Raw genomic sequence first — 24,079 nt, 5'->3', positions numbered from 1 at the left:
GTTAATTATGGAGTTCCACAGGTTCAGTGCTAGGACCAATTCTGTTTACACTATACATGCACCCCCTAGGCAGCATCATTAAAAGATATAGCATACAATTTCACTGCCATGCAGATGACACCCAGCTCCATGAAGCCAGATAACGCACACCAATTAGTTAAACTGCAGGAATGTCTTAAAGACATAAAGACCTGGATGGCCGCTAACTTTCTGCTTCTTAATTCAGATAAAACTGAGGTTATTGTACTCGGCCCTGAAAAGCCTAGAAATATGGTATCTAACCAGATTCTTACTCTGGGTGGCATTACCTTGGCCTCCAGTAACGCTGTGAGGAACCTTGGAGTCATTTTTGACCAGGATGTCCTTCAACGCACGTATTAAACAAATATGTAAGACTGCGTTCTTCCATTTGCGCAACATCTCTAAAGTTAGAAATATCCTGTCTCAGAGTGACGCTGAAAAACTAGTTCACGCATTTATTACTTCCAGGCTGGACTACTGTAATTCATTATTATCAGGATGTCCAAAAAACTCGCTGAAAAGCCTTCAGCTAATCCAAAATGCTGCAGCAAGAGTCCTGACAGGGACTAGAAAGAGAGAGCATATTTCTCCTGTTTTGGCTTCCCTTCAAACCCAGAATTGAATTCAAAATCCTGCTCCTCACATACAAGGTCTTGAATAATCAGGCCCCATCTTATCTTAATGACCTTGTAGTACCATATCACCCCATTAGAGCACTTAGAGCACTGATCCTGAATCCTCCCTTAGTTATGCTGCGATAGACGTAGGCTGCCGGGGCTTCCCACGATGCATTGAGTTTTTCCTTTCCAGTCACCTTTCTCACTCACTATGTATTAATACAGCGGTCCCCAACCCCCGGGCCTCGGTACCGGTCCATGAGTCGTTTGGTACCGGGCCACGAGAGTTGAGAGTTGAGGCTCAGGTGTGAAATGTATGGTTTTCAGGATTTTTATAGTTTTTTTAGCGTTATTTTGTTATCGTTTTTATCGTTAACTCGGTTTTCCTGGGTCTTTTCACGTGTGTTATGAATAAATCTTCTTTTTTACGGTACCGGTACTAGGCCAGTCCGTAAAAATATTGTCGGGCATGAACCGGTCCGTGGCGCTTAGGGACCGCTGTGTTAATAGACCTCTCTGCATTGAATCATATCTGTTATTAACCTCTGGCTCTCTTCCACAGCATGTCTTTTATCCTGTCTTCCTTCTCTCACCCCAACCGGTCGCAGCAGATGGCCCCGCCCCTCCCTGAGCCTGATTCTGCTGGAGGTTTCTTCCTGTTAAAAGGGAGTTTTTCCTTCCCACTGTCACCAAAGTGCTTGCTCATAGGGGGTCATATGATTGTTGGGTTTTTCTCTGTATCTATGAAGCCCCTTGAGGCGACTTTTGTTGTGATTTGGCGCTATATAAATAAAATTGAATTGAATTGAATTACGGACTAAACCTGGGACATTTGTGGCCCCAGTGGATGTGCCCTATCTGCCTTGTTGGTGTCCTTGATTTTTAAAAGTAAAATGTCTTATTATGCTATAAATAAAGCCAGAGAGTGAAATCTGTGCTACACGCAGTGGGACACTGCCATAGACTGGTGACCTGTACAGGGTGTACCTTGCTCAGTCTGTGACAGCTGCTCCAGCCCTTCATGACCCTGAATCAGATACACCATTAAAAAGGGGGTGGATGGATTGACAGGGGATCAGAGGTATGGTGGACTGTAACTAAATAATTAAATAGAAAAAAATTAACTGTAAAAATAAATCTGTTAGGGTGCCTGGGTTCGTTGACCCAAAATTTTGAGTTTTACATTATTATTGAACTTTGATTTTGCCATTATTTATCATTTCTAGTCTTTTGGTTTCTTAGAGTTCTGTCTTCTGGTTTCTGTCTCTGTGTTACATAGTTGTTCTGTCTCCCCCTGTCTGCTGTATCCCCTCGTCAAGTCCGCGTTGTCTGTGTTATGTTTCCTGTTTTACTTTGAAAGTCCATGTCTCATGTTAATGTATCTGGATTTGCTTCCCTTGTCTCGCTACCCTTATTTGTCCCAGCTGTGTTTCTCTGTTGTCTCCCATTCCCTGATGGCTCTCTCTGGGTATGTAAGCCCTGAGTTTTCTTTGGTCTTTGTCGCGATCTCCCTCATCCTATGCTGTGTGTTCTGTTTGGCTGCCTGTGTAAGTTTCTTTTGGTATTCTTGCTTTTGTTATATTTGTGTTTAGTGTTAAAGCTGTTTTAAGTTCACACTTTTACCTCTAAGTGTCTGCACATTGGGTCCACAGTTCCTGCCTGCACACAGCACATGACAAAATCATTGTGTAAAAACAAAACAAAATGCTGTCTTCTTTATTGACCATTTACCGTCAAACACATTTCAACTATAAGCTTTCATCAGTGCAAACCAAAGCCACATCCCCAGATATAGAACCATGGGAGGTTTAAACACTAATTAGTGTGAATGCTTGAAAAGTTAAATCAGAAGAGCAGGCTGTCTTTACACTGTCACCACGTCCATATAATAAACTCCACAGGCATGAAAAATGAGAATTCAGTAGACATGACATATGTGAGTGAAGTTGCCCCCCCCACCTTCTTCAAATCCAACAAAAGTGGTATCAAACGTTTGTGCTGGTTTGTGCTGCAAAAATTGTCGTTTGTGCTGCTATCATTTTAAAGATATTAATCAAAATTTCTAGAGGTCATCAGAGGTCAACCAGCCCCCTCACATTAATTAAATCAAACAAAATGGGTGTCAATCAACTGTGCTACGTTTGTGCTGGTTTGTTCTGCAAAAATTGTCGTTTGTGCTGCTATCATTTTAAAGATATTAAAGAAAATTTTTAGAGGTCATCAGAGGTCAACCAGCCCCCCCACATTAATGGAATCAAACAAAACTGGTGTCAATCAACTGTGCTGTGTTTGTGCTGGTTTGTGCTGCTAAAATTGTCGTTTGTGCTGCCTCTGTTTTAAAGATATTAATGAAAATGCAAACGTCAAAAGGTCAACCAGCCCCCCCACATCACCCAAATCAAACAAAAGTTGATGTCACAGGTTTGTGCTGCAAAAAATTTTGTTTGTGGTGCTATTATTTTTAAAGATATTAATAAAATTCCATCCATCCATTTGCTTATCCTTTTAAGGGTCGCAGGGGGTGCTGGAATCTATCCCAGCTGTCATAGGGCAAGAGGCAGGGTACATCCTGGACAGGTTGCCAGTCTGTCACAGGGCCAACACACAGGGACAGACAACCATTCGCACTCACATTCACACCTATGGGCAATTCGGATTAACCAATTAACCTCTCACCACAAGCTGCATGTCTTTGGAGAGAGCCCGGAGAGAACCCACGCAAACATGGCGAGAGAACCTGCAAACTCCACACAGAAAGACCCTGGCGTGATGGTGGAATTGAACTCAGGACCTTCTTGCTGTGCAGCAACAGTGCTAACCACCGTGCTGCCGTAATAATAACATTAAATAACATTTATGAAGAAATTAAAAGGGGCATGCCAGTAGGTGCGTATCAGTTTATAATTGGATAAGGTGTTTTGAGCCATTAAGCATGTGAGTGAAGTTGGCCCCCCCACCTTCTTCAAATCCAACAAAAGTGGTATCAAACGTTTGTGCTGGTTTGTGCTGCAAAAATTTACATTTGTGCTGCTATCATTTTAAAGAAATCCATACAAATTTCTGGAGGTCATCAGAGGTCAACCAGCCCCCCCACATTAATGGAATCAAACAAAACTGGTGTCAATCAACTGTGCTACGTTTGTGCTGGTTTGTGCTGCCTCTGTTTTAAAGATATTAATGAAAATGTAAAGGTCAAAAGGTCAACCAGCCCCCCCACATTAATGGAATCAAACAAAACTGGTGTCAATCAACTGTGCTGGTTTGTGCTGCCTCTGTTTTAAAGATATTAATGAAAATGTAAAGGTCAAAAGGTCAACCAGCCCCCCCCACATTAATGGGATCGAACAAAATTGATGTCAAACGTTTGTGCTGGTTTGTGCTGCTAAAATTGTTGTTTGTGCTGCCTCTGTTTTAAAGATATTAATTGTTATGATATTTTGATACCACGGTTAGCATTTACAGGAAAACTGTTACTCAATAAGGCCCATCTACTAGTTGTTTTTCTCTTTCTCTGTGACCCAAGAATTAATGTGTAGGACTCACAAGCTGGTACCCGAAGGTCAAAAACACCACAGAGATGAGACCACTTCCTTACTCCCATCCTCCCTTTTTCTTTATCTCCTGGAAAAGGCTCGTTAAAGGCTAGGTGGTTTGTTTCAGAATTCACTAATGAAAGAACTCTGTATTTTATGTCTAGGAGTGTATTTTGCTGGGATGATCATAAATTATAGCTGAACTGATAAACTACACAAGGGATACTTTGCTCAGAAGGCAGGAAGACGTTTCCTTATTTAGTCTGTACCGGTTTGAACTGGGAAAGCTGACACACGAACCTTTTTTTCTCTATATAAACTGCTGTGTATCAAATAAACCTTTGAGTTGATTCTGGGAAAGCAATCTGAACAGTTTCTGTATCACTTTGTTCTCCTAACTGCTCCCGATATCGTAACTAACCCAGCTGAACGGCATACCTGAGTGTTACTTTGAATAATTAGGAGTCTTATAAGGAAAGGAGAAAACTCTGCTTATCGCTCACGCCACGGAGGAAACCCGGGACGGCAATTTCCTTCATTAATGAAAATGTAAAGGTCAAAATGTCAACCAGCCCCCCCACATTAAGGGAATCGAACAAAATTGATGTCAAACGTTTGTGCTGGTTTGTGCTGCTAAAATTGTTGTTTGTGCCACTATCATTTTAAAGATATTCAAGAAAATTTGTAGAGGTCATCAGAGGTCAACCAGCCCCCCCCACATTAATGGAATCAAACAAAACTGGTGTCAATCAACTGTGCTACGTTTGTGCTGGTTTGTGCTGCCTCTGTTTTAAAGATATTAATGAAAATGTAAAGGTCAAAAGGTCAACCAGCCCCCCCACATTAATGGAATCAAACAAAACTGGTGTCAATCAACTGTGTTACGTTTGTGCTGGTTTGTGCTGCCTCTGTTTTAAAGATATTAATGAAAATGTAAAGGTCAAAAGGTCAACCAGCCCCCCCACATTAATGGAATCAAACAAAACTGGTGTCAATCAACTGTGCTACGTTTGTGCTGGTTTGTGCTGCCTCTGTTTTAAAGATATTAATGAAAATGTAAAGGTCAAAAGGTCAACCAGCCCCCCCCACATTAATGGAATCAAACAAAACTGGTGTCAATCAACTGTGTTACGTTTGTGCTGGTTTGTGCTGCCTCTGTTTTAAAGATATTAATGAAAATGTAAAGGTCAAAAGGTCAACCAGCCCCCCCCACATTAATGGGATCGAACAAAATTGATGTCAAACGTTTGTGCTGGTTTGTGCTGCTAAAATTGTTGTTTGTGCTGCCTCTGTTTTAAAGATATTAATGAAAATGTAAAGGTCAAAAGGTCAACCAGCCCCCCCCACATTAAGGGAATCGAACAAAATTGATGTCAAACATTTGTGCTACGTTTGTGCTGGTTTGTGCTGCCTCTGTTTTAAAGATATTAATGAAAATGTAAAGGTCAAAAGGTCAACCAGCCCCCCCACAGTAATGGAATCGAATAAAAGCCTTCAGTTTTCAGGCCCCTCTTCTGTGGAACCAGCTTCCAGTTTGGATTCAGGAGACGGACACTATCTCTACTTTCAAGATTAGGCTTCAAACTTTCCTTTTTGCTAAAGCATATAGTTAGGGCTGGACCAGGTGACCCTGAATCCTCTCTTCGTTATGCTTCAATAGATGTAGGCTGCCGGGGGATTCCCATGATGCATTGAGTTTTTCCTTTCCAGTCACCTTTCTCACTCACTATGTGTTAACAGACCTCTCTGCATTGAATCATATCTGTTATTAACCTCTGGCTCTCTTCCACAGCATGTCTTTTATCCTGTCTTCCTTCTCTCACCCCAACCGGTCGCAGCAGATGGCCGCCCCTCCCTGAGCCTGGTTCTGCTGGAGGTTTCTTCCTGTTAAAAGGGAGTTTTTCCTTCCCACTGTCGCCAAAATGCTTGCTCATAGGGGGTCATATGATTGTTGGGTTTTTCTCTGTATCTATGAAGCGCCTTGAGGCGACTTATGTTGTGATTTGGCGCTATATAAATAAAATTGAATTGAATTGAATGTTTCATTAGAGTGGATGTGGCACACTTAATCAAAATGATTTGCCAGTGGGACTGTTTGAGGAAAAAAGCCTCATCGGGTGAGGGATTTCTATGTGCGATCAATGGCACAACTTGTCAAGTCCCAATCCTTGGAAGAAGCAGAGGTCCTAATACGCAGCATTGCTATTGTGGCATTAAGTGAGACAGAAGGCTGTGACAGTTTTGGAAACCTCATTATGTCAGAAGTGTCCAAATCAAATCTGAAAAGAAAAATTTCAGATGAGACTATGTCTGTTTCTGATGACAAGGAAGAAGAAGACATTAGATTGGATCCATGCACAGAAATAAACACCGACTTAAGGCAGTGGGTGGCAGATATTTGTGAGGGGAGCAGGTGCCATGCTGAAGATCATGGTGATCGAGACAATATGCACCATCTACCTGAGCTCGTCCCACACCTAATTAGATTGGGAGGATACCTACCACTCTGGACTGGAGAAATGGTTCCCCTATTTCAGAGCAAAAAACTCACTGCAACTTTAGCTAATGTTGAAGCAGAGTTCAAGAACATTAAACATGGTCTGTTCAAGCATGAAAATCTCCCTATAAGGATAGATAAATTCATTGCACGTCATCTTGGTTTTATTGAAGGGAACATGCGGATCTCTTCTGCAAAACAAATACGAAAAGAAGCAGAGGTTGCCAGACAGGATGGTACAGTGAAGCGTCAGTATCCACACAAAGCCTTTGTGGAGCAGGAAGTGGATGATAACCCCTCTCAGGAGCCCAAAATTGACACAGACATAGACATACAGGAAGGGCACGAAGTACTGCAGTGCGTTTCACGTTGATATCAGGCGCCTCCTAAAAAGGGAAAAGAAAAGTTCATTTAAGGCAAAGTTTTCAGGTGTCATTCTTTGGGGAGAATACATGTTTATGAAACTGCATGACATCAGACTCTACCAAATTTTGGAGACTTTTCTTTTAAGATACAACCTTTCTGTCTCTTGTGACAGAGAGTCTGTTTCTTAATCATTTGACAAAAACCCTACACAGTATTTTAAAATAGTGTTCTCCAGATCAGAGCTGTAATCTATATAGAACATGGGGTTCAAAGCAAGGAAAAATTATGTGTTTATCAGTGAAACCTTTAATTTGTGTTAATTTTATCATTATCAATATATGAAATCTTCACCTTAAGGGACTTAATGAATGGTTTCTTCTAAAAATTAGAAATGATTGAGTCATTTCACATCATATGAAAATATTAATTTTTAATACAAATTTGGCCCTACAAAAATGGAAACTCAGTAACAAAGATAATGGAGATTCTCTAAACACGAGCAAATATCACAGTAAAATTGTTGATTGTGATTTACACATTGGATGTATCCTCAGTGATTTGGTACAATTATACAACATTTTATAAGAACTGAACAACTGATGAAACTAATTATAGGCCAATCTCCAACCTTCCTTTCATATCAAAAATCCTTGAAAGAGGATTTTTGTTAGCTGTTTGATCTGTTAGTCAAACAGCTAACAGATCATCTGCAGAGGAATGGTTTATTTGAAGAGTTTCAGTCAGGTTTCAGAGCTCATCACGGCACAGAAACAGCTTTAGTGAAAGTTACAAATGATCTTCTTATGGCCTCTGACAGTGGACTCATCTCTGTGCTTGTCCTGCTAGACCTTAGTGCAGCATTCGATACTGTCGACCATAATATCCTATTAGAGCGATTAGAACATGCTGTAGGTATTACAGGTACTGCACTGCAGTGGTTTGTATCATATCTATCTAATAGACTCCAGTTTGTTCATGTAAATGGAGAGTCCTCTTCACACACTGAGGTTAATTATGGAGTTCCACAGGGTTCAGTGCTAGGACCAATTCTGTTTACATTATACATGCTTCCCTTAGGCAGTATCATTAGAAGACATAGCATACATTTTCACTGCTATGCAGATGACACGCAGCTCTATCTGTCCATGAAGCCAGATAACACACACCAATTAGTTAAACTGCAGGAATGTCTTAAAGACATAAAGACCTGGATGGCCGCTAACTTTCTGCTTCTTAATTCAGATAAAACTGAGGTTATTGTACTCGGCCCTGAAAAGCTTAGAAATATGGTATCTAACCAGATTCTTACTCTGGATGGCATTACCTTGGCCTCCAGTAACGCGGTGAGGAACCTTGGAGTCATTTTTGACCAGGACATGTCCTTCAACGCACGTATTAAACAAATATGTAAGACTGCGTTCTTCCATTTGCGCAATATCTCTAAAATTAGAAATATCCTGTCTCAGAGTGACGCTGAAAAACTAGTTCACGCATTTATTACTTCCAGGCTGGACTACTGTAATTCATTATTATCAGGATGTCCAAAAAACTCACTGAAAAGCCTTCAGCTAATCCAAAATGCTGCAGCAAGAGTACTGACAGGGACTAGAAAGAGAGAGCATATTTCTCCTGTTTTGGCTTCCCTTCATTGGCTTCCTGTTAAATCCAGAATTGAATTCAAACTCCTGCTCCTCACATACAAGGTCTTAAATAATCAGGCCCCATCTTATCTTAATGACCTTGTAGTACCATATCACCCTATTAGAGCACTTCGCTCTCGCTCTGCAGGCCTACTTGTTGTTCCTAGAGTATTTAAAAGTAGAATGGGAGGGAGAGCCTTTAGTTTTCAGGCCCCTCTTCTGTGGAACCAGCTTCCAGTTTGGATTCAGGAGACGGACACTATCTCTACTTTCAAGATTAGGCTTCAAACTTTCCTTTTTGCTAAAGCATATAGTTAGGGCTGGACCAGGTGACCCTGAATCCTCCCTTAGTTATGCTGCAATAGACGTAGGCTGCCGGGGGATTCCCATGATGCATTGAGTTTTTGCTTTCCAGTCACCTTTCTCGCTCACTATGTATTAACAGACCTCTCTGCATTGAATCATATCTGTTGTTAACCTCTGTCTCTCTTCCACAGCATGTCTTTTATCCTGTCTTCCTTCTCTCACCCCAACCGGTCGCAGCAGATGGCCGCCCCTCCCTGAGCCTGGTTCTGCCGGAGGTTTCTTCCTGTTAAAAGGGAGTTTTTCCTTCCCACTGTTGCCAAAGTGCTTGCTCATAGGGGGTCATGTGATTGTTGGGTTTTTCTCTGTATCTATGAAGCGCCTTGAGGCGACTTATGTTGTGATTTGGCGCTATATAAATAAAGTTGAATTGAATTGAATTGAAAAAGTTGAATTGAATTGAATTGAATGAAACAACTTACTTATGTGACCACATATGAAGTGTTATAACTTACCACAAAAGGTGAACTGTGCCACTGACCCTTGGTAGATCTGCACATGATAAAAAAAAAAAGCATTATAAATACTAACACAGCTATTAATAATTAAACTAGTGGGGTACATTTAAGATGTTAATGTCACAAAATAAAATAGACTGGTAGAAAGAAGTACAAGGAAATGGTAATGGGGGGAGCCATGAAAATATATCTTTTCAACATGATTCAGTGTGACAAAGCAAGGGCATGATTTTTAAAAAAAAAAACAAAAAATAAACAGGTTGTCACGGTCCTGGGTCAGTGACCCAGTGTTTTGAGTTTCTTGTGCCTCTGAGTTTTTTGTATTATGTTCTTAGTTCTCTTTGTTGTCCCAGCGTATTCTTTAGTGTAGTGTCTTAGTTTGGTTTTCTTGTATTCTGTTTAGTTCTGAGTATTTGGTAGCTGCCCTCTGTGTTTCTTAGTTGCTCTGTCTCCCCTAGTCTAGTTTGCATCTGTGCTAATTCCTGTTTTACTTTGAAGGTCTGTGTCTCATGTGAGTGTATCCTACTTTGCTCCCTTGTCTCGTCAGTTCTGATTTCTCCCAGCTGTGCTCTCCTTCTGTGTCTCATTCCCCTCGTTACTTCCCATTGTATTTAAACCCTGTGTTTCTTTGAGGCAGTGCTGCGTCGTCCCTTAAGCTGTGTGTTTCTTCGTGTGCCTCTCTGCAAGGTGTGAGTTTATATTTTCCCAGTTTAATTTTGTATGCTCGTTTTCTGTGACTAGCAATTAAAGCTGTGATTTTGAGTTCATCCCCTGAGTCTGAGTCCTGCATTTTGGGTATCTATAGACTAGTGATGGCCAAATGAAGCTTTCCGAAGCACTGAAGCTTGTATTGAAAAACGGTTCATTACTCGAAGCTTTTCAACACAGTCCTCTCCGGTGACATCTGGTGGTGAAAATTTTGAAGAGCAGCTTGAATCTGCAAAATAAAACGGACTGCTCAATTATCACTGCTCACTCAAGAGTGGAGTTCTCTCTGATATTGGGCCACCGTTCCGTTGCTTTGAACATGTAATTGGTTTTGTTTTCTCGATTGGGGGGCTGAAAAAAATGTAATGCGTATTTGCGTAATACATTTTGATCAATAAACTTTCCCTATTTAAACATGCACTATGGTGGCCTTTCTTTGCTCATAACTCCTTGATGTTGGTAAATACAATAAGTGAGCAATATATATAATATACATATGATAATGCACAGCACATTATGGAGTATGCCCCTGCTGTGAAGTCCTGCCTCCATCTACTTGTCGTTTAATCACTGGACAGCTGGACAGGTTCATACAAAATATTAGATTAGGCCAATTGTCCTATACATATTTTTGACCTAGGGGTGGGATTGATTGTGAACTGGAAAGGGAAAATGCTTAGGAAGCTGAGTAGGGCTGCATCGTCACTGATTTGTAGAATCATTTTGATTCGATACAGGATCCGATTCAATTTGATTGGAATCTGGAAAGTTTTGCCTCAGTCAGAAATATTACAAGTCTGATCATTTAACAGTATATATCCATAATTTCGTATCTATTAAAAGAAAGCTGACACATGTGAGACTTAATTAGAGATGTAAACAGAGAGTTATGAAACCTGCAGCTGCAGAAGCCAGCGGGGAAAAAAAGAGGCAAACACAGCGCGGACCCGCCGACACATCAAAATCTGACTCTGACGGGTCGGGTCCGCGCTCTGTGTTCACGTTTGTATGCAGAATCCGTAAACCTGCTCCCAGTTACTGTTTTAGCTGCATGGTGTTTGACGACATGTTGTGAGGTTTAACCTGAGATGCTGGCGTTTCAGGCATAATAACGTTAATTTACAAATCGACACGGGATTTTAATGAATCAATATCACTTTATTCAATTTAGCATGGATTGTAATCAGAAAGGCGATAATCAAAACCCACCCCTAATCAAGAACTTGCAAAGTAAAAACATGATCAATGTAAGGTAGCCCTTTTGTTATTTACAGTTAACAAGAGGATTAGTGTTACTGTGCGCTGGCTGAGTCTGTTTCTTTTCTTAGAAATAGTTTCTCCTGCCCTGAAGAAAATCCACTTGCATGGAACAGAAGAGGCTGTGGAGTGCAGGAACTACACTGCAAGTTGGTAGATATGCAGGTATTCCTGGGTCCTGCAGACTATCACCTAAAAACAATAAACAAAATGATTTTCTAAACTGTGTAGCAATGTCATGTACGTATAGTGTCAAATACATTTTTGTAGTCTTCATCAGCTTTAATTCACATGGAAGTGTTCCTAAAGTCATATGCTGTAATGATATTTACATTATGAAAACATGATTTTGGACATTTCAAGTTTTTCACTTCGGCAGATAAAATGAATTGAGCAAAATCAACTCAAAATATTCCCACACGCCAGAACGTCCTCTCTTCCTCGCTGGCTCCATATCTGTCAGTGGAATGATCACCTCGTCGCTATCTGTCACCATCAACACACTCCACGAATCCCGTGGGATGATTCACTTCCTTATATCTGTTTGAATCAGGTACCGAAGCAGTTACGTGCGTAATGAAGCTTCGGACGTCACTGGTCACGTGACTTTTGCCAAACGAAGCAAGCCTCGACACAGTGCTTCTGAACCAGTGTGTTGTTTTTTTCGACACACGCTCCGGAGCGTCAGCTTCAAGCGGACCATCACTAGTTTGCACTATGGAAAGCACAAACTCAACTTCTAAATGAAAGAATGAGACAGGTCAGTTTTACTATAGATGCACTCTGGAACAAGATTAGTCAGACTGCAGGTACTCAAAGCACCTTGCACGCTCCTGCCACTACGTAAGCCAACGGCGAGGTGACGTTTTTCACTGCATTTTTGCATTTACCTCAGTTAGTGTAGCCCCGGTGCTCTTTTTGAATCTGTTCATGTTTTTCTAACGAACCTTTCCTAACCTTTCTCTGTACAGATCTTCCTGGACCCCTTCTTGTTTCTGGTGGACCCTGTTAGATGAACATGAGTGGATTCCAGTGTTGAGTGGGTTTGAGTGAGTCACAGACTGTGTGAAGAGGAGTGTGGACATGTTACCCTTACCCCGGATCCCCCACCCCCACAGGCCCCGATCCTTCATCACTGTATATATTACTGCTAAATATTCCATCAGAACATTTGATAAAATGTGTTATTTATTTAGAAAACCTTATTTTAAACTGTATCAAAGGAAAATTAGACTTGACAAGTCTTAAAGCTTCAAAGAAACGAAGAAGAGACAAAAAGTTTCAGACTCTTTGTCGTATTTGTGAGGTGTTTATTTTGGAGCATAATATATATAGCACAAAGCATCCACGAGACATTACACAATCAAAGGGCGTGACTGTTCAGTGGATTATTTCAGGCTTATAATCGCTTGAAAGATAAACTTTGGACCACATGTAAAAGAACTGTCATTATAAAAACTCAAGTTTGCATGCGTTTTATATGATATTATCTGACAAAGCAGAGCAATGTGTAAGGATGAGCAGGCAGCTGGTTCAGAAAGAGCTCTGGTCCAGTCTTTTCATGATGCGTTGGGTCCAGGAGGCAGACGCATCCACACACACTGAACGAGACTTTTTGGTAATGAAGCTGAAACAAAGAGGTGGAAATTCAGAAATCTGAATTTTAAATAAGCTTCAAAATTCTCTCAGTAAATATGTTGTAAAAATAACAATAATAATAATAATAATAATAATAATAAAGTATACTTTATTTATCCCAGTAGGGAAATTACTCTCTGCATTTAACCCATTCACTCTAGTGAAGCAGTGGGCAGCCACCAATCAGGCGCCCGGGGAGCAGTGTGAAGAGACGTTACCTTGCTCAGAGGTACCTCAGGGTAGCCGTTCAGTGGTTTCGAATGCCCGAATATGTACTTTTTTTTTTAAATGACCAGTAGACAAAATGTCATAATATAAACACTTAAATGTGTATTTCAAACAATTTACAAGCAAAGTAGCCAAACATCCACGTAAAATTGATCAAATTATGAAAACAAGTTTGTGCATTTTTCGTGAACATTTACAGGATAAAATTAAAAGACAATAGTAGGAGAACAAATACAAGTTCAAATAAAAAGTATCAAACTCATACTATGTCCTGAGCATCATGTGTAAAATGACAATTTTTAATTGTCCAGAAACTCTGCAGTTACAATGATCATACTGCATAATTTTCATTACAGTAATTTCAGTATTTGTGTTAAACATTATGAAGACAAAATAAACCCAGTTTTCTTCACTTACATGATGGCAGACTTTGGGCATCGGTGATCAGTCAGTTGATACGACTTGATGAGGTTTGCTTGAATTCTTCCCGGGTACAACTTGAAACAGCAGTTGTCGGGACCATTTGCATCTGAGGAAAAAGACGTTTCATTAGACTTACTCAAAAAATAAAACTTCTCTTTTAATGATGACACTTAAGGTAATCTTACTGTTGCAGTTAACTGCAGGCAACAAAGCAGCTCCAAGGATGCACAGCAAAAGGAACTGAGTGGTTTTCATTATGATTCCTCAGGAGTTGATGATGATGATGACGATAAAGACAACAGCTGCTCTTCAGACGCAAGCAAGGGCTTCTAAATATTAGGTGGTGTGCTGTTACATTTATCAAGATCAATACTTTTTTTTAAAGGTACATAGGGTGTCATTGGTGTGAAAGAGGGAGGGTGGATGTGGTTTCAAAAATTGCTGAAAATGCCTCTGACAGAACTTTCCATTCGGTTACATTGACAGGAAATGAAGCTGCGGTTTAGCCCAGCGATGCAGCTCAAAGCATGACACTGTTAACAAAACCAACTTCTACACCCCCCTCGCCCAAAAGTTAAAAAAAAAAATATGTCACAAAATATTATGACCACAAAAAAAACGCTAAAACAATCGTTGAGCAGTCCATATGACTCCATGAGTTTTGCTTTAATTCTTCTTGGTACAACTTTCAGCAGCAGTTGTTGGGACTATTTCCATCTGAGTAAAGAGGATTAAGATCAAACTGTTTAGAAAGTATAACAATAAAAAAAATATCGATGACCACCAGAGCTAGTCCTCCTTGTAGATAATCAAATGGTATAAATTTCTAAATTCACCGCGCCTTGTTCTCAAATTATTGCATTCCCAAGACTTACGATTCAATTCAATTTTATTTATATAGCGCCAAATCACAACAAAAATCGCCTCAAGCTGCTTTATATTATACAGTAGATACAGAGAAAAACCCAACAATCATATGACCCCCTATGAGCAAGCACTTTGGCGACAGTGGGAAGGAAAAACTCCCTTTTAACAGGAAGAAACCTCCAGCAGAACCAGGCTCAGGGAGGGGCGGGGCCATCTGCTGCGACTGGTTGGGGTGAGAGAAGGAAGACAGGATAAAAGACATGCTGTGGAAGAGAGCCAGAGATTAATAACAGATATGATTCAATGCAGAGAGGTCTATTAACACATAGTGAGCGAGAAAGGTGACTGGAAAGGAAAAACTCAATGCATCATGGGAATCACCCAGCAGCCTACGTCTATTGCAGCATAACTAAGGGAGGATTCAGGGTCACCTGGTCCAGCCCTAACTATATGCTTTAGCAAAAAGGAAAGTTTTAAGCCTAATCTTGAAAGTAGAGATAGTGTCTGTCTCCTGAATCCAAACTGGAAGCTGGTTCCACAGAAGAGGGGCCTGAAAACTGAAGGCTCTCCCTCCCATTCTACTTTTAAATACTCTAGGAACAACAAGTAGGCCTGCAGAGCGAGAGCGAAGTGCTCTAATAGGGTGATATGGTACTACAAGGTCATTAAGATAAGATGGGGCCTGATTATTTAAGACCTTGTATGTGAGGAGCAGGATTTTGAATTCAATTCTGGATTTAACAGGAAGCCAATGAAGGGAAGCCAAAACAGGAGAAATATGCTCTCTCTTTCTAGGCCCTGTCAGGACTCTTGCTGCAGCATTTTGGATTAGCTGAAGGCTTTTCAGTGAGTTTTTACAGACATCCTGATAATAATGAATTACAGTAGTCCAGCCTGGAAGTAATAAATACATGAACTAGTTTTTCAGCGTCACTCTGAGACAGGATATTTCTAATTTTAGAGATGTTGCGGAAATGGAAGAACGCAGTCTTACATATTTGTTTAATATGTGCGTTGAAGGACATGTCCTGGTCAAAAATGACTCCAAGGTTCCTCACAGCGTTACTGGAGGCCAAGGTAATGCCATCCAGAGTAAGAATCTGGTTAGATACCATATTTCTAAGATTTTCAGGGCCGAGTACAATAACCTCAGTTTTATCTGAATTAAGAAGCAGAAAGTTAGCGGCCATCCAGGTCTTTATGTCTTTAAGACATTCCTGCAGTTTAACTAATTGGTGTGTGTTATCTGGCTTCATGGAGCTGGGTGTCATCTGCATGGCAGTGAAAATGTATGCTATATCTTTTAATGATGCTGCCTAGGGGGTGCATGTATAGTGTAAACAGAATTGGTCCTAGCACTGAACCTGTGGAACTCCATAATTAACCTCAGTGTGTGAAGAGGACTCTCCATTTACATGAACAAATTGGAGTCTATTAGATAGATATGATACAAACCACTGCAGTGCAGTACCTGTAATACCTACAGCATGTTCTAATCGCTCTAATAGGATATTATGGTCGACAGTATCGGATGCTGCACTAAGGTCTAGCAGGACAAGCACAGAGATGAGTCCACTGTCAGAGGCCATAAGAAGATCATTTGTAACCTTCACTAAAGCTTTTTCTGTGCTGTGATGAGCTCTGAAACCTGACTGAAACTCTTCAAATAAGCCATTCCTCTGCAGATGATCTGTTAGCTGTTTGACAGCTACTCTTTCAAGGATGTTTGATATGAAAGGAACGTTGGAGATTGGCCTATAATTAGCTAAGACTGCTGGGTCTAGAGATGCTTTTTGAGTAAAGGTTTAACTACAGCCAGCTTGAAGGCCTGTGGTACATAGCCGATCATTAGAGATAGGTTGATCATATTTAAGACTGAAGCATTAATTAATGGCAGGACTTCTTTGAGCAGTTTTGTAGGAATGGGGTCTAAAAGACACGTTGATGGTTTGGAGGAAGTAATTATTGAAGTTAACTAAGAAAGATCAATTGGAGAAAAAGAGTCTAAATTAACATCAATGGTACTAACAGTAGCTGTATATAATATTACATCTGTGGGATGATTATTGGTCATTTTTCCTGTAATGATAAAAATTTTATTTGTGAAGAAGTTCATGAAGTCATTACTAGTTAATGTTAAAGGGATGGTTGGCTCAACAGTACTCTGACTTTATGTCAGCCGGGCTACAGTGCTGAAGAGAAACCTGGGGTTGTTCTTATTTTACAGAAAACCTGACCTCTGACCTTGAGATCACCTTGACTTGAGAAGGTCACAGGACTCAGACTTATACATTATTTTAAGTAGCTGCACCTGCACAACTTTCAGAATCCTACACAAGTTATCTGATTCACAAACTTGGGTGTTGATGCTGCCCGCCCGTCTGGCAGCGTAGCCCCAAAATGATGAGGAAGATAAGGAACATTTCTTTGAATTAAAAATTTTCTAAAGTGTTATACTTTATAGGGAAATTGGTGAATTTAACATGGAAAAAGGTCTTTATTTGCATAGTTTTCAGCTTAGAAATCTGAACTTTGAGGCACCAGACAAAGAGCGATTCAGAAGACCCCTATGAGCAGAACACCAAGGGAACAGTTCACCCTGCCCGGGATAGGGTCACTGGGGCCCTGCCCTGGAGCCAGGCCTGGGGAGGGTGCCTGCGGGCGAGCGTCTGGTGGCCATGTCTTAGTCCATTGGGCCCGTCCGGTCACAGCCCAAAAAGTGACATGGGCCCATCATCCTGTAGACCAACCAACCCCACGGCTTGGGCTCTGGAACCAGTCCCCTGGAGAGGGCTTGGACTCTGTCTCAGTCGAGTTGTCCCTGGTAAGAGGCGGGCTGTAGTGGGTATCCTAGTTTCCCCTCAGCTTGCTGCCTGTACGTGGTGAAGAGAGAGCTGAGTGTAAAAGCAAAGCGTTCAATTTACCAGTTGATCTACGTCCCTACCCTCACCTTTGAGATGTGGGTAGGGACTAAATCCTTGGCTCCTCTGTGAGGTGTACCGGGCACGTCCCACCAGAGGGAGGCCCCGGGAGAGACCAAGACCACTTTTCAGACTAAGGAGAGAATAAGAATTAATTTCTTTCAGGTTCCAATGTAAAATAAGTCATCTATATAATATATCAGGCATTACCCCTTTTTGCTTCTGTTTTGTTAAAGAAAATGCTGAAATAGGAAAGAAATGATCAGACTATCAGAAAAGAAGGAGCATGTGCCTCTGTCTGCTATCATCTGGCCAAACCATGGTCACACTGCCACCTGTTGGGACAAAGATGTTACGACAGCTACAGGATTGTTAAGAAAATAGATAGGCCTATTTAGTTGAAATTAATTATTTTAGGGCATTTTCAAATGAAAGTATTTCAATATGTAGTAAAATGATGTATAAATTATTTTTTTAAAGTATAAATTATTTCACACAAACTTGATCACATATGAAAGTCAAATCTCCAAAAACCAGTGAACCCCAAATCAACTGTGTAGTATATTCATTTCTTAATTTTTCAGCACTAACCCATAATATTTTAGAAGGACATGGTTTCTTTATATATATTCTAATCTTAAGCACTTAAAGTGTTCATGACACATTCATTCAATGCTTCAAACATGGGGGCTAGGTGGCGTGTACTGTCTTACCCACGGGCACTTTATCATGCAGAATGGAGGAACCTGGGACTGATCCACTGATTTTCTGAATATTGGATACGTGCCCCTCTTTCAGAGCCATAAACATTACAGGGTGTATAACCCACTTAATAAATAATTAAATAATAATAATAATTTTCTTAGCAACATATTCAGTCATGGTTGTAGGTGCACCCAGGAGAGCACGCCATGTCATCACAGAGCCTCGGTTTATTTTAACATAAATGTAGCAATTTCAAGTTTGACCTGATGATGGCAGTGGTTTTTCACACCTACACTGCCAAAAGCCAGTCAGTTAGACAGAAGTGTGTGTGTGTGTGTGTGTGTGTGTGTGTGTGTGTGTGTGTGTGTGTGTGTGCCTTATTTTCACACTTACTGTAAAATTTGGTAGAGAACGACTCTGTTTACCTGATCATAGGCTCTGAAAATGGATTTGTATAAAAAAACTCTGTCATTCCAATATTTTTCTCAGCTCCACTAAAACAAGATGAAAGTCTGCACTATAATCACATCTTGTTTCTTGTTTGTTAAATCACCTAACACCTAACTCTGTATCATTTAAGCATTAAAAATGTGCTTAACTCAAAGGATGAATCCTCACTGTGGAGGACAAAAGAAAATTCCAGATTACATAAGAAGTGGGTCACATCATTTCATATATCAGTGTGGAGGATGTCAGGAGAGAGGTGCAGCGTCTACAGACATCCGTGAAACACAGTGGAGCCTTGATTGAGGCTTAATTCTAGCCAGTGCTGTTGGAATCTTGTCAAAATTGATGGCATTATCAGTGCAGAATACCATGTGATGCATCATGCAATAACATCTGGGGTGGTTCCATAGTGTAGTGGTTTATAAATTTACCAAAAGAGCAAAATATTGCTGGTTCAATCCCTTAAGGAGTCACGAATCCCTTTATGGCCATGTCAGGAAGATCTGGTGCAAAAGCTTGCCAAGTCTAATATGCAGAGTTACCTGTTGTGGTAACCCCTTGTGAATAAGGGAGTAATTGAATTTAGCTCCCACTATGCAATACCTAGGAAGTGTTTAATCGGCAAGTACTTCAATTTTGAGCAGAGCAATGATCCCAGACACACTGCCAATGCAGCAAACATACACCTGGATAAAAATGTAGTCATGCATCGGCCTCCCCAGCGACCAGATCCAAGTCTGGGATCATTCTGAGATAATCTTGACACGGAAATAAAAGGTAGCCAATATCCAAAGAAGGGCTTCAGAATGTCCTTTAAGAATTCTTGAGAGTCGTTTCCAAAAAATACTTAAATATATTACCAAAGAAATTGCCTAAGAGGGTTCAGGTTGTTGAAGAACAATGATGATCATCTTAAATATTGACTTCAAAGGTGAAGAGAAGTGTACAAACTAGAATTTTATTTAAATGTATGTTTGCACATTTTCATCGTTGCACTTTTTTTTCTCATTTTTGTGGCAAAGTATACAGAAACAAAGGTTGGCTCAAGACTTTTGGACGTTATTGTAAATCCAGTTAATGGCTGCAAGAGAAATTAGGAACAGAAGAGGAAAGAATTGTATGGATGTATTTTGACCTCTGATGAATGTTCTAATCTTCGGCCATAACATAATTTAGCAATTTGCAACACCAAGCACAAGACTGTGCCTAATTACTCTGCTGGTTAATTTGTGTTAAAAAAAACAACCTAAAACAAAAACAAAAACAACTTTTTCTTTTAGATACTGGATGCTACATTGTTTTCTGTATGTCCATGGAAATATTTATACTGATATAAAAGAAAAAGAAATCTATTGTACAAGAGTTATAGGTCTAACACAGAGTGCTGGGCCATTTCCTTATAACTTCTCTAATATCTCTGACAAACTACATAAAGACTCAAAACAGAACTCACAGAAGGAAGTAGTTGTTCTTTGTTTGGGTGTTTTTGTTGTTGTTCTTTACTTAAAGTGAGAGTTACTTGATATGTTGTCAGTAGCGAGTTCATAAACAGACAAGCATTCAATAAAGCTCAACAAGTTCAGAGACCAGCAGACAGAGTAGCATTAACTAAGGTGTCCTCTAGCCAGTAGCTCAGGAAGTCTGTCCCAGCTGACAGTGGGCAACAGCAGAGGTGAAGTCTGGACAGGAAACCAGTTAATCATTAGCAATTTGTAAAAGCAGTGGTAGTTAAGAAGAAAAAGACAGAACTGGGCCAGAAAATTATTATTATTAAAGAGTCAAATATTTATTTTTAATTCCAAATGAAATTCCAATGATAGCTCAACCATAAGATTCTTAGTTGGTGCATCGAGGGAAAGCCAAACATTTACATACAGCTACAAATCAGTTGCATATATAACTCATAGATTGTGTTTAAATTAATTGTTTGGTTTTTTTTTTGCCTGTCCCATTTGGTTCTTTAGCCATCAGAATTGTTGTCTGAAGACCAACAAGGATACCCAATGGATTTACTTTGCCAAATGGATCATCGTGGCATTGCCGTATTGGTCCATTTGGTCGATCTTTGTTTTTATTATTTATTATATTTTATTTTCAGATGTTACAGATGGGACAGACATGAGTGAGGGATAGGAAAGGGAGAAAGAAAGAGGAAGGAAAGGGAAAACAGAAGGGGAGAGGGACAGTGAGAAAGGGGGGGAGAAAAAAAAGTAAAAATCTCCTGGATCACCTGTTGAGAGAAAAATAGAAAACAAGCAAAAAAAACAAAGCAACATACTAAACACAACACCATCGCATTAATCTAGCTAAGTGTAAACAGCAGTAAATACTAAATATTCAATGTTGTTGTGCAGCACGCAGGACAGATGTGCTTCGAAGTAGCGGCCAAGAAAGGTGTAATTTGGGTCTACGAGCAGTGAACACCCGTGTGCATACCTGTGTGGATCAGCGCGCTTGTATTCCAAAGGTTTCTCCATGTAACGATCTGCTAGGGAGTGTGGGGGGGCCACAGCCCCGTCCTCCAGGGTGTGAAGCGGGTATGGAGGAGATCAAAACTCCAGACATCCAGAGGCCCCCAGAACACAAGAGACCAAGGAAGACCAACAGAGGGGCAGCCGCGCCACTGTCCCAGTAAGAGCTGAGGAGAGTCCCAGATGAGGGTTCACTCAGCAGCCGCGGAGCAGAAGCCAGGGGGAGTTGCAGTGACGCGCCCATGAGCTCCGCCGGCCCCCAGCTGTGCCTGAGTGACCGAGCCCCAGGCCGAGAGGCCGGGGGCACCCCACCTCCGAAGGGGTGTTTAAATTAATTAATTGTACTTTCAGAATCGACCAAATTATATGTTATTTGTTTTAAAAGTGTTATTTCACACAGTATGTAAGGAACACTTGGCAACCCGTAAAGCTTAGAAGACATGAAGAAGAGACAAGAAAAAGTTTCACACGCTTGTATTTTTGTGGTGTTTATTTTGGAGGATAACACATAACACAAAGCAAAGAGACATTACACAATCAAAGGACTTTTCAGTGGATTGCTTCAGGCTAATAACTAGCTTTGGATCAGTTGAGACAAAGTTGCACTAATTACAAAAATCATAAAGCCACATTGGATATGATATTTGCAGATAAAGCAGAACAAAATGAAATGATGAGCAGGCAGCTGGTTTAAAAAGTGCTCTCGTCCAGCGTTTTCATGATGCTATCGACCCAGGAGAGAGACGGATCCATACAGACTGAACGAGCCTTTTTGGTAATGAAGCTGAAACAAAGAGGCGGAAATGCTGCTGTTATTGTGTGTTGTTGTTTTTTTAAACAAAAAAGCAAAAATAACTAATAGCTACAAAGAAACACGGCTACAGGATAATGTTAGGAGACAAAACTAAAAGAACAAATATGAGTTCAAATAAAAAGTAAACGTAGAAGATGTCCTGTGTGAAATGAAAAAAAAAAAGAAAATGTCCAAAAACTGTCCAGTTACAATGGTCATACTGGATATTTTTCATTACAGTAATTTCAGTTATTGTGTTAAACATGAAAACAAAATAAACCCAGATTTCTTCACTTACATGGCGGCAGGCTTTGGGCATCGGTGATCAGTCATGTAATACGACTCCACGAGGTTTGCTCTAATTCTTCTTGGGTAAAACTTGAAGCAGCAGTTGTCGGGGCCATTTCCAGCTGAGGAAAAAGCATTAGAACATGTTTCATTAGACTTACTCAAAAAACCTCTCTAATAATGATGACATTAAAGGTAATCTTACTAGTGCAGTTAACTGCAGACAACAAAGCAGCTCCAAGGATGCACAGCAAAAGGATGTGAGTGGTCTTCATTATGATTCCTCGGGAGTTGATGATGATGAAGAAGATTAAGACAACAGCTGTTCTTGAGACGCAAGCAAGGGCTTCTAAATAATAGGTGGTGTGCTGTTACATTTATCAAGATCAATATTTTGAAAAAAAAAAGGTGCATATGGTGTCATTGGTGTGAAAGAGGGAGGGTGGTTGTGGTTTCAAAAGGTGCTGAAAATGCCTCTGACAGAACTTTCCACTCGGCTACATTGAGAGGAAATGAAGCTGCGGTTTAGCCCAGAGCTGCAGCTCAAAGCATGACACTGTTAACAAAACCAACTTCTACAGCCCCCCCAAAAGTTTTAAAAAATATATGTCACAAAATATAATGACCACAAAAACACTAGAAAAACAATGCCCCCGAACATCACTGTTGGCTATTTCTAATGTAATGAGACTGTGCTGGCCAGAGTAACATTTCAAAATCAACAAATCTATTTGAACAATGTGTGTTATCATTTTTTTCGTGCTACATATAGTCATGTGCTGTACCACAACAGTCCTTGCGATTGCTATGGTTGCGGGTTGCTGCAGTCATCTGTTGTTTTCATGAAAGACACAACTTAACCAACTTAACTGTTAAACTAACTTAACTGTCTTAACAACTGAGCACTATTAAAACTTGAAAGTGTGACACAAACCAGAATGTTAACATTCACACTATATGTTGTGCTTCAGCAATGCAGCCAGTACTTTTCAAAAGATGCGTTTTTTACTTTGCAAAGCGATCGAGGATTTTGCTAACCAGTTGGGAAATACACATTTATTCCTGAGTATTCTCCGGCTTTAACAAGCACTTAAATAGTGATTGCCATCAGCCTCAACTAACCACCAGCCAACTGGTTGGGAAATATTCTTTTTTTTTGTGTTGCCAAAAGGTGATCAATCTCTAGACCTGTTCATATGATTTGTCAAATCATTTAAACGTCACGTGGTCAGCGTGTGGTCATATGACCCTATCATGGTCATAGTGTTTATAGGAAAATGGCCGCAGATCTGATCTTAACAAGAACCTTTTTGATTCACGCATTTTTGTTTTGGTTGTTGTTGTGTTTTTGTTTTATATATCAGCTGTAAAACAAATCAGTGATTGTTTGTAGCAGCTGCACATGTTACTTAGAAATAGTCATGAAATATTCACATAGAAACAAAGATAGCTAACAAAACAATGCCATGGGGTTTAAATTATATACTTATATATGTTGGAGAATTAAGCTGAAGAAGTAGATACAGATTTTAGATGAAGACAAAACTTCACTCTCTGCTCATATGAGGATCAGATCTGTGATTAAAGGCTTTTGTGGACTCCAGGAGATTTTTACATTTAAAACTGGGCCACTGTTGTCTGACGTAGGTCTGTTTCAGAGAACCCCATTTGATATTTATGTAATATGTTCACTAATCAGTGGTTTATCACCACTCATCGAGAATCAAAGCAAAAGTGCGGATCACTCAATACTAACATATAGATTTTATCTCAGGTAAAAGTGTGGCAACCTTTTCACAAGAAAGTGTAAATACACCACAACGCATTGCTGCAGCAAT

At 40.2% G+C, this 24,079-nt stretch overlaps 2 protein-coding genes across 2 annotated transcripts; both read right to left on the bottom strand.

The window, feature by feature from the left end:
* Positions 1–12,749: 12,749 nt before the first annotated feature.
* LOC101483253 (eotaxin) lies at positions 12,750–14,100 on the bottom strand. Its single transcript, XM_004567065.3, has 3 exons — positions 13,935–14,100; positions 13,744–13,855; positions 12,750–13,087 (listed from the first exon to the last, which is right to left on the bottom strand). Exons 1-3 carry the CDS (start codon positions 14,002–14,004, stop codon positions 12,994–12,996), a joined length of 276 nt encoding a protein of 91 aa, XP_004567122.2. The 5' UTR covers positions 14,005–14,100; the 3' UTR covers positions 12,750–12,993.
* A 7,532-nt stretch (positions 14,101–21,632) lies between these two features.
* LOC101483534 (C-C motif chemokine 3) lies at positions 21,633–22,777 on the bottom strand. The gene is made up of 3 exons (XM_004567066.6): positions 22,447–22,777; positions 22,252–22,363; positions 21,633–21,944 (listed from the first exon to the last, which is right to left on the bottom strand). The coding sequence occupies exons 1-3, from the start codon at positions 22,514–22,516 to the stop codon at positions 21,851–21,853; spliced, it is 276 nt and encodes a 91-aa protein (XP_004567123.1). The 5' UTR covers positions 22,517–22,777; the 3' UTR covers positions 21,633–21,850.
* Between the last annotated feature and the right edge of the window lie 1,302 nt (positions 22,778–24,079).

Source organism: Maylandia zebra, linkage group LG3 (assembly GCF_041146795.1).
Source record: "Maylandia zebra isolate NMK-2024a linkage group LG3, Mzebra_GT3a, whole genome shotgun sequence".
Classification (NCBI taxonomy): domain Eukaryota; kingdom Metazoa; phylum Chordata; class Actinopteri; order Cichliformes; family Cichlidae; genus Maylandia; species Maylandia zebra.
This window is presented reverse-complemented; position numbering and strand designations above follow the sequence as displayed.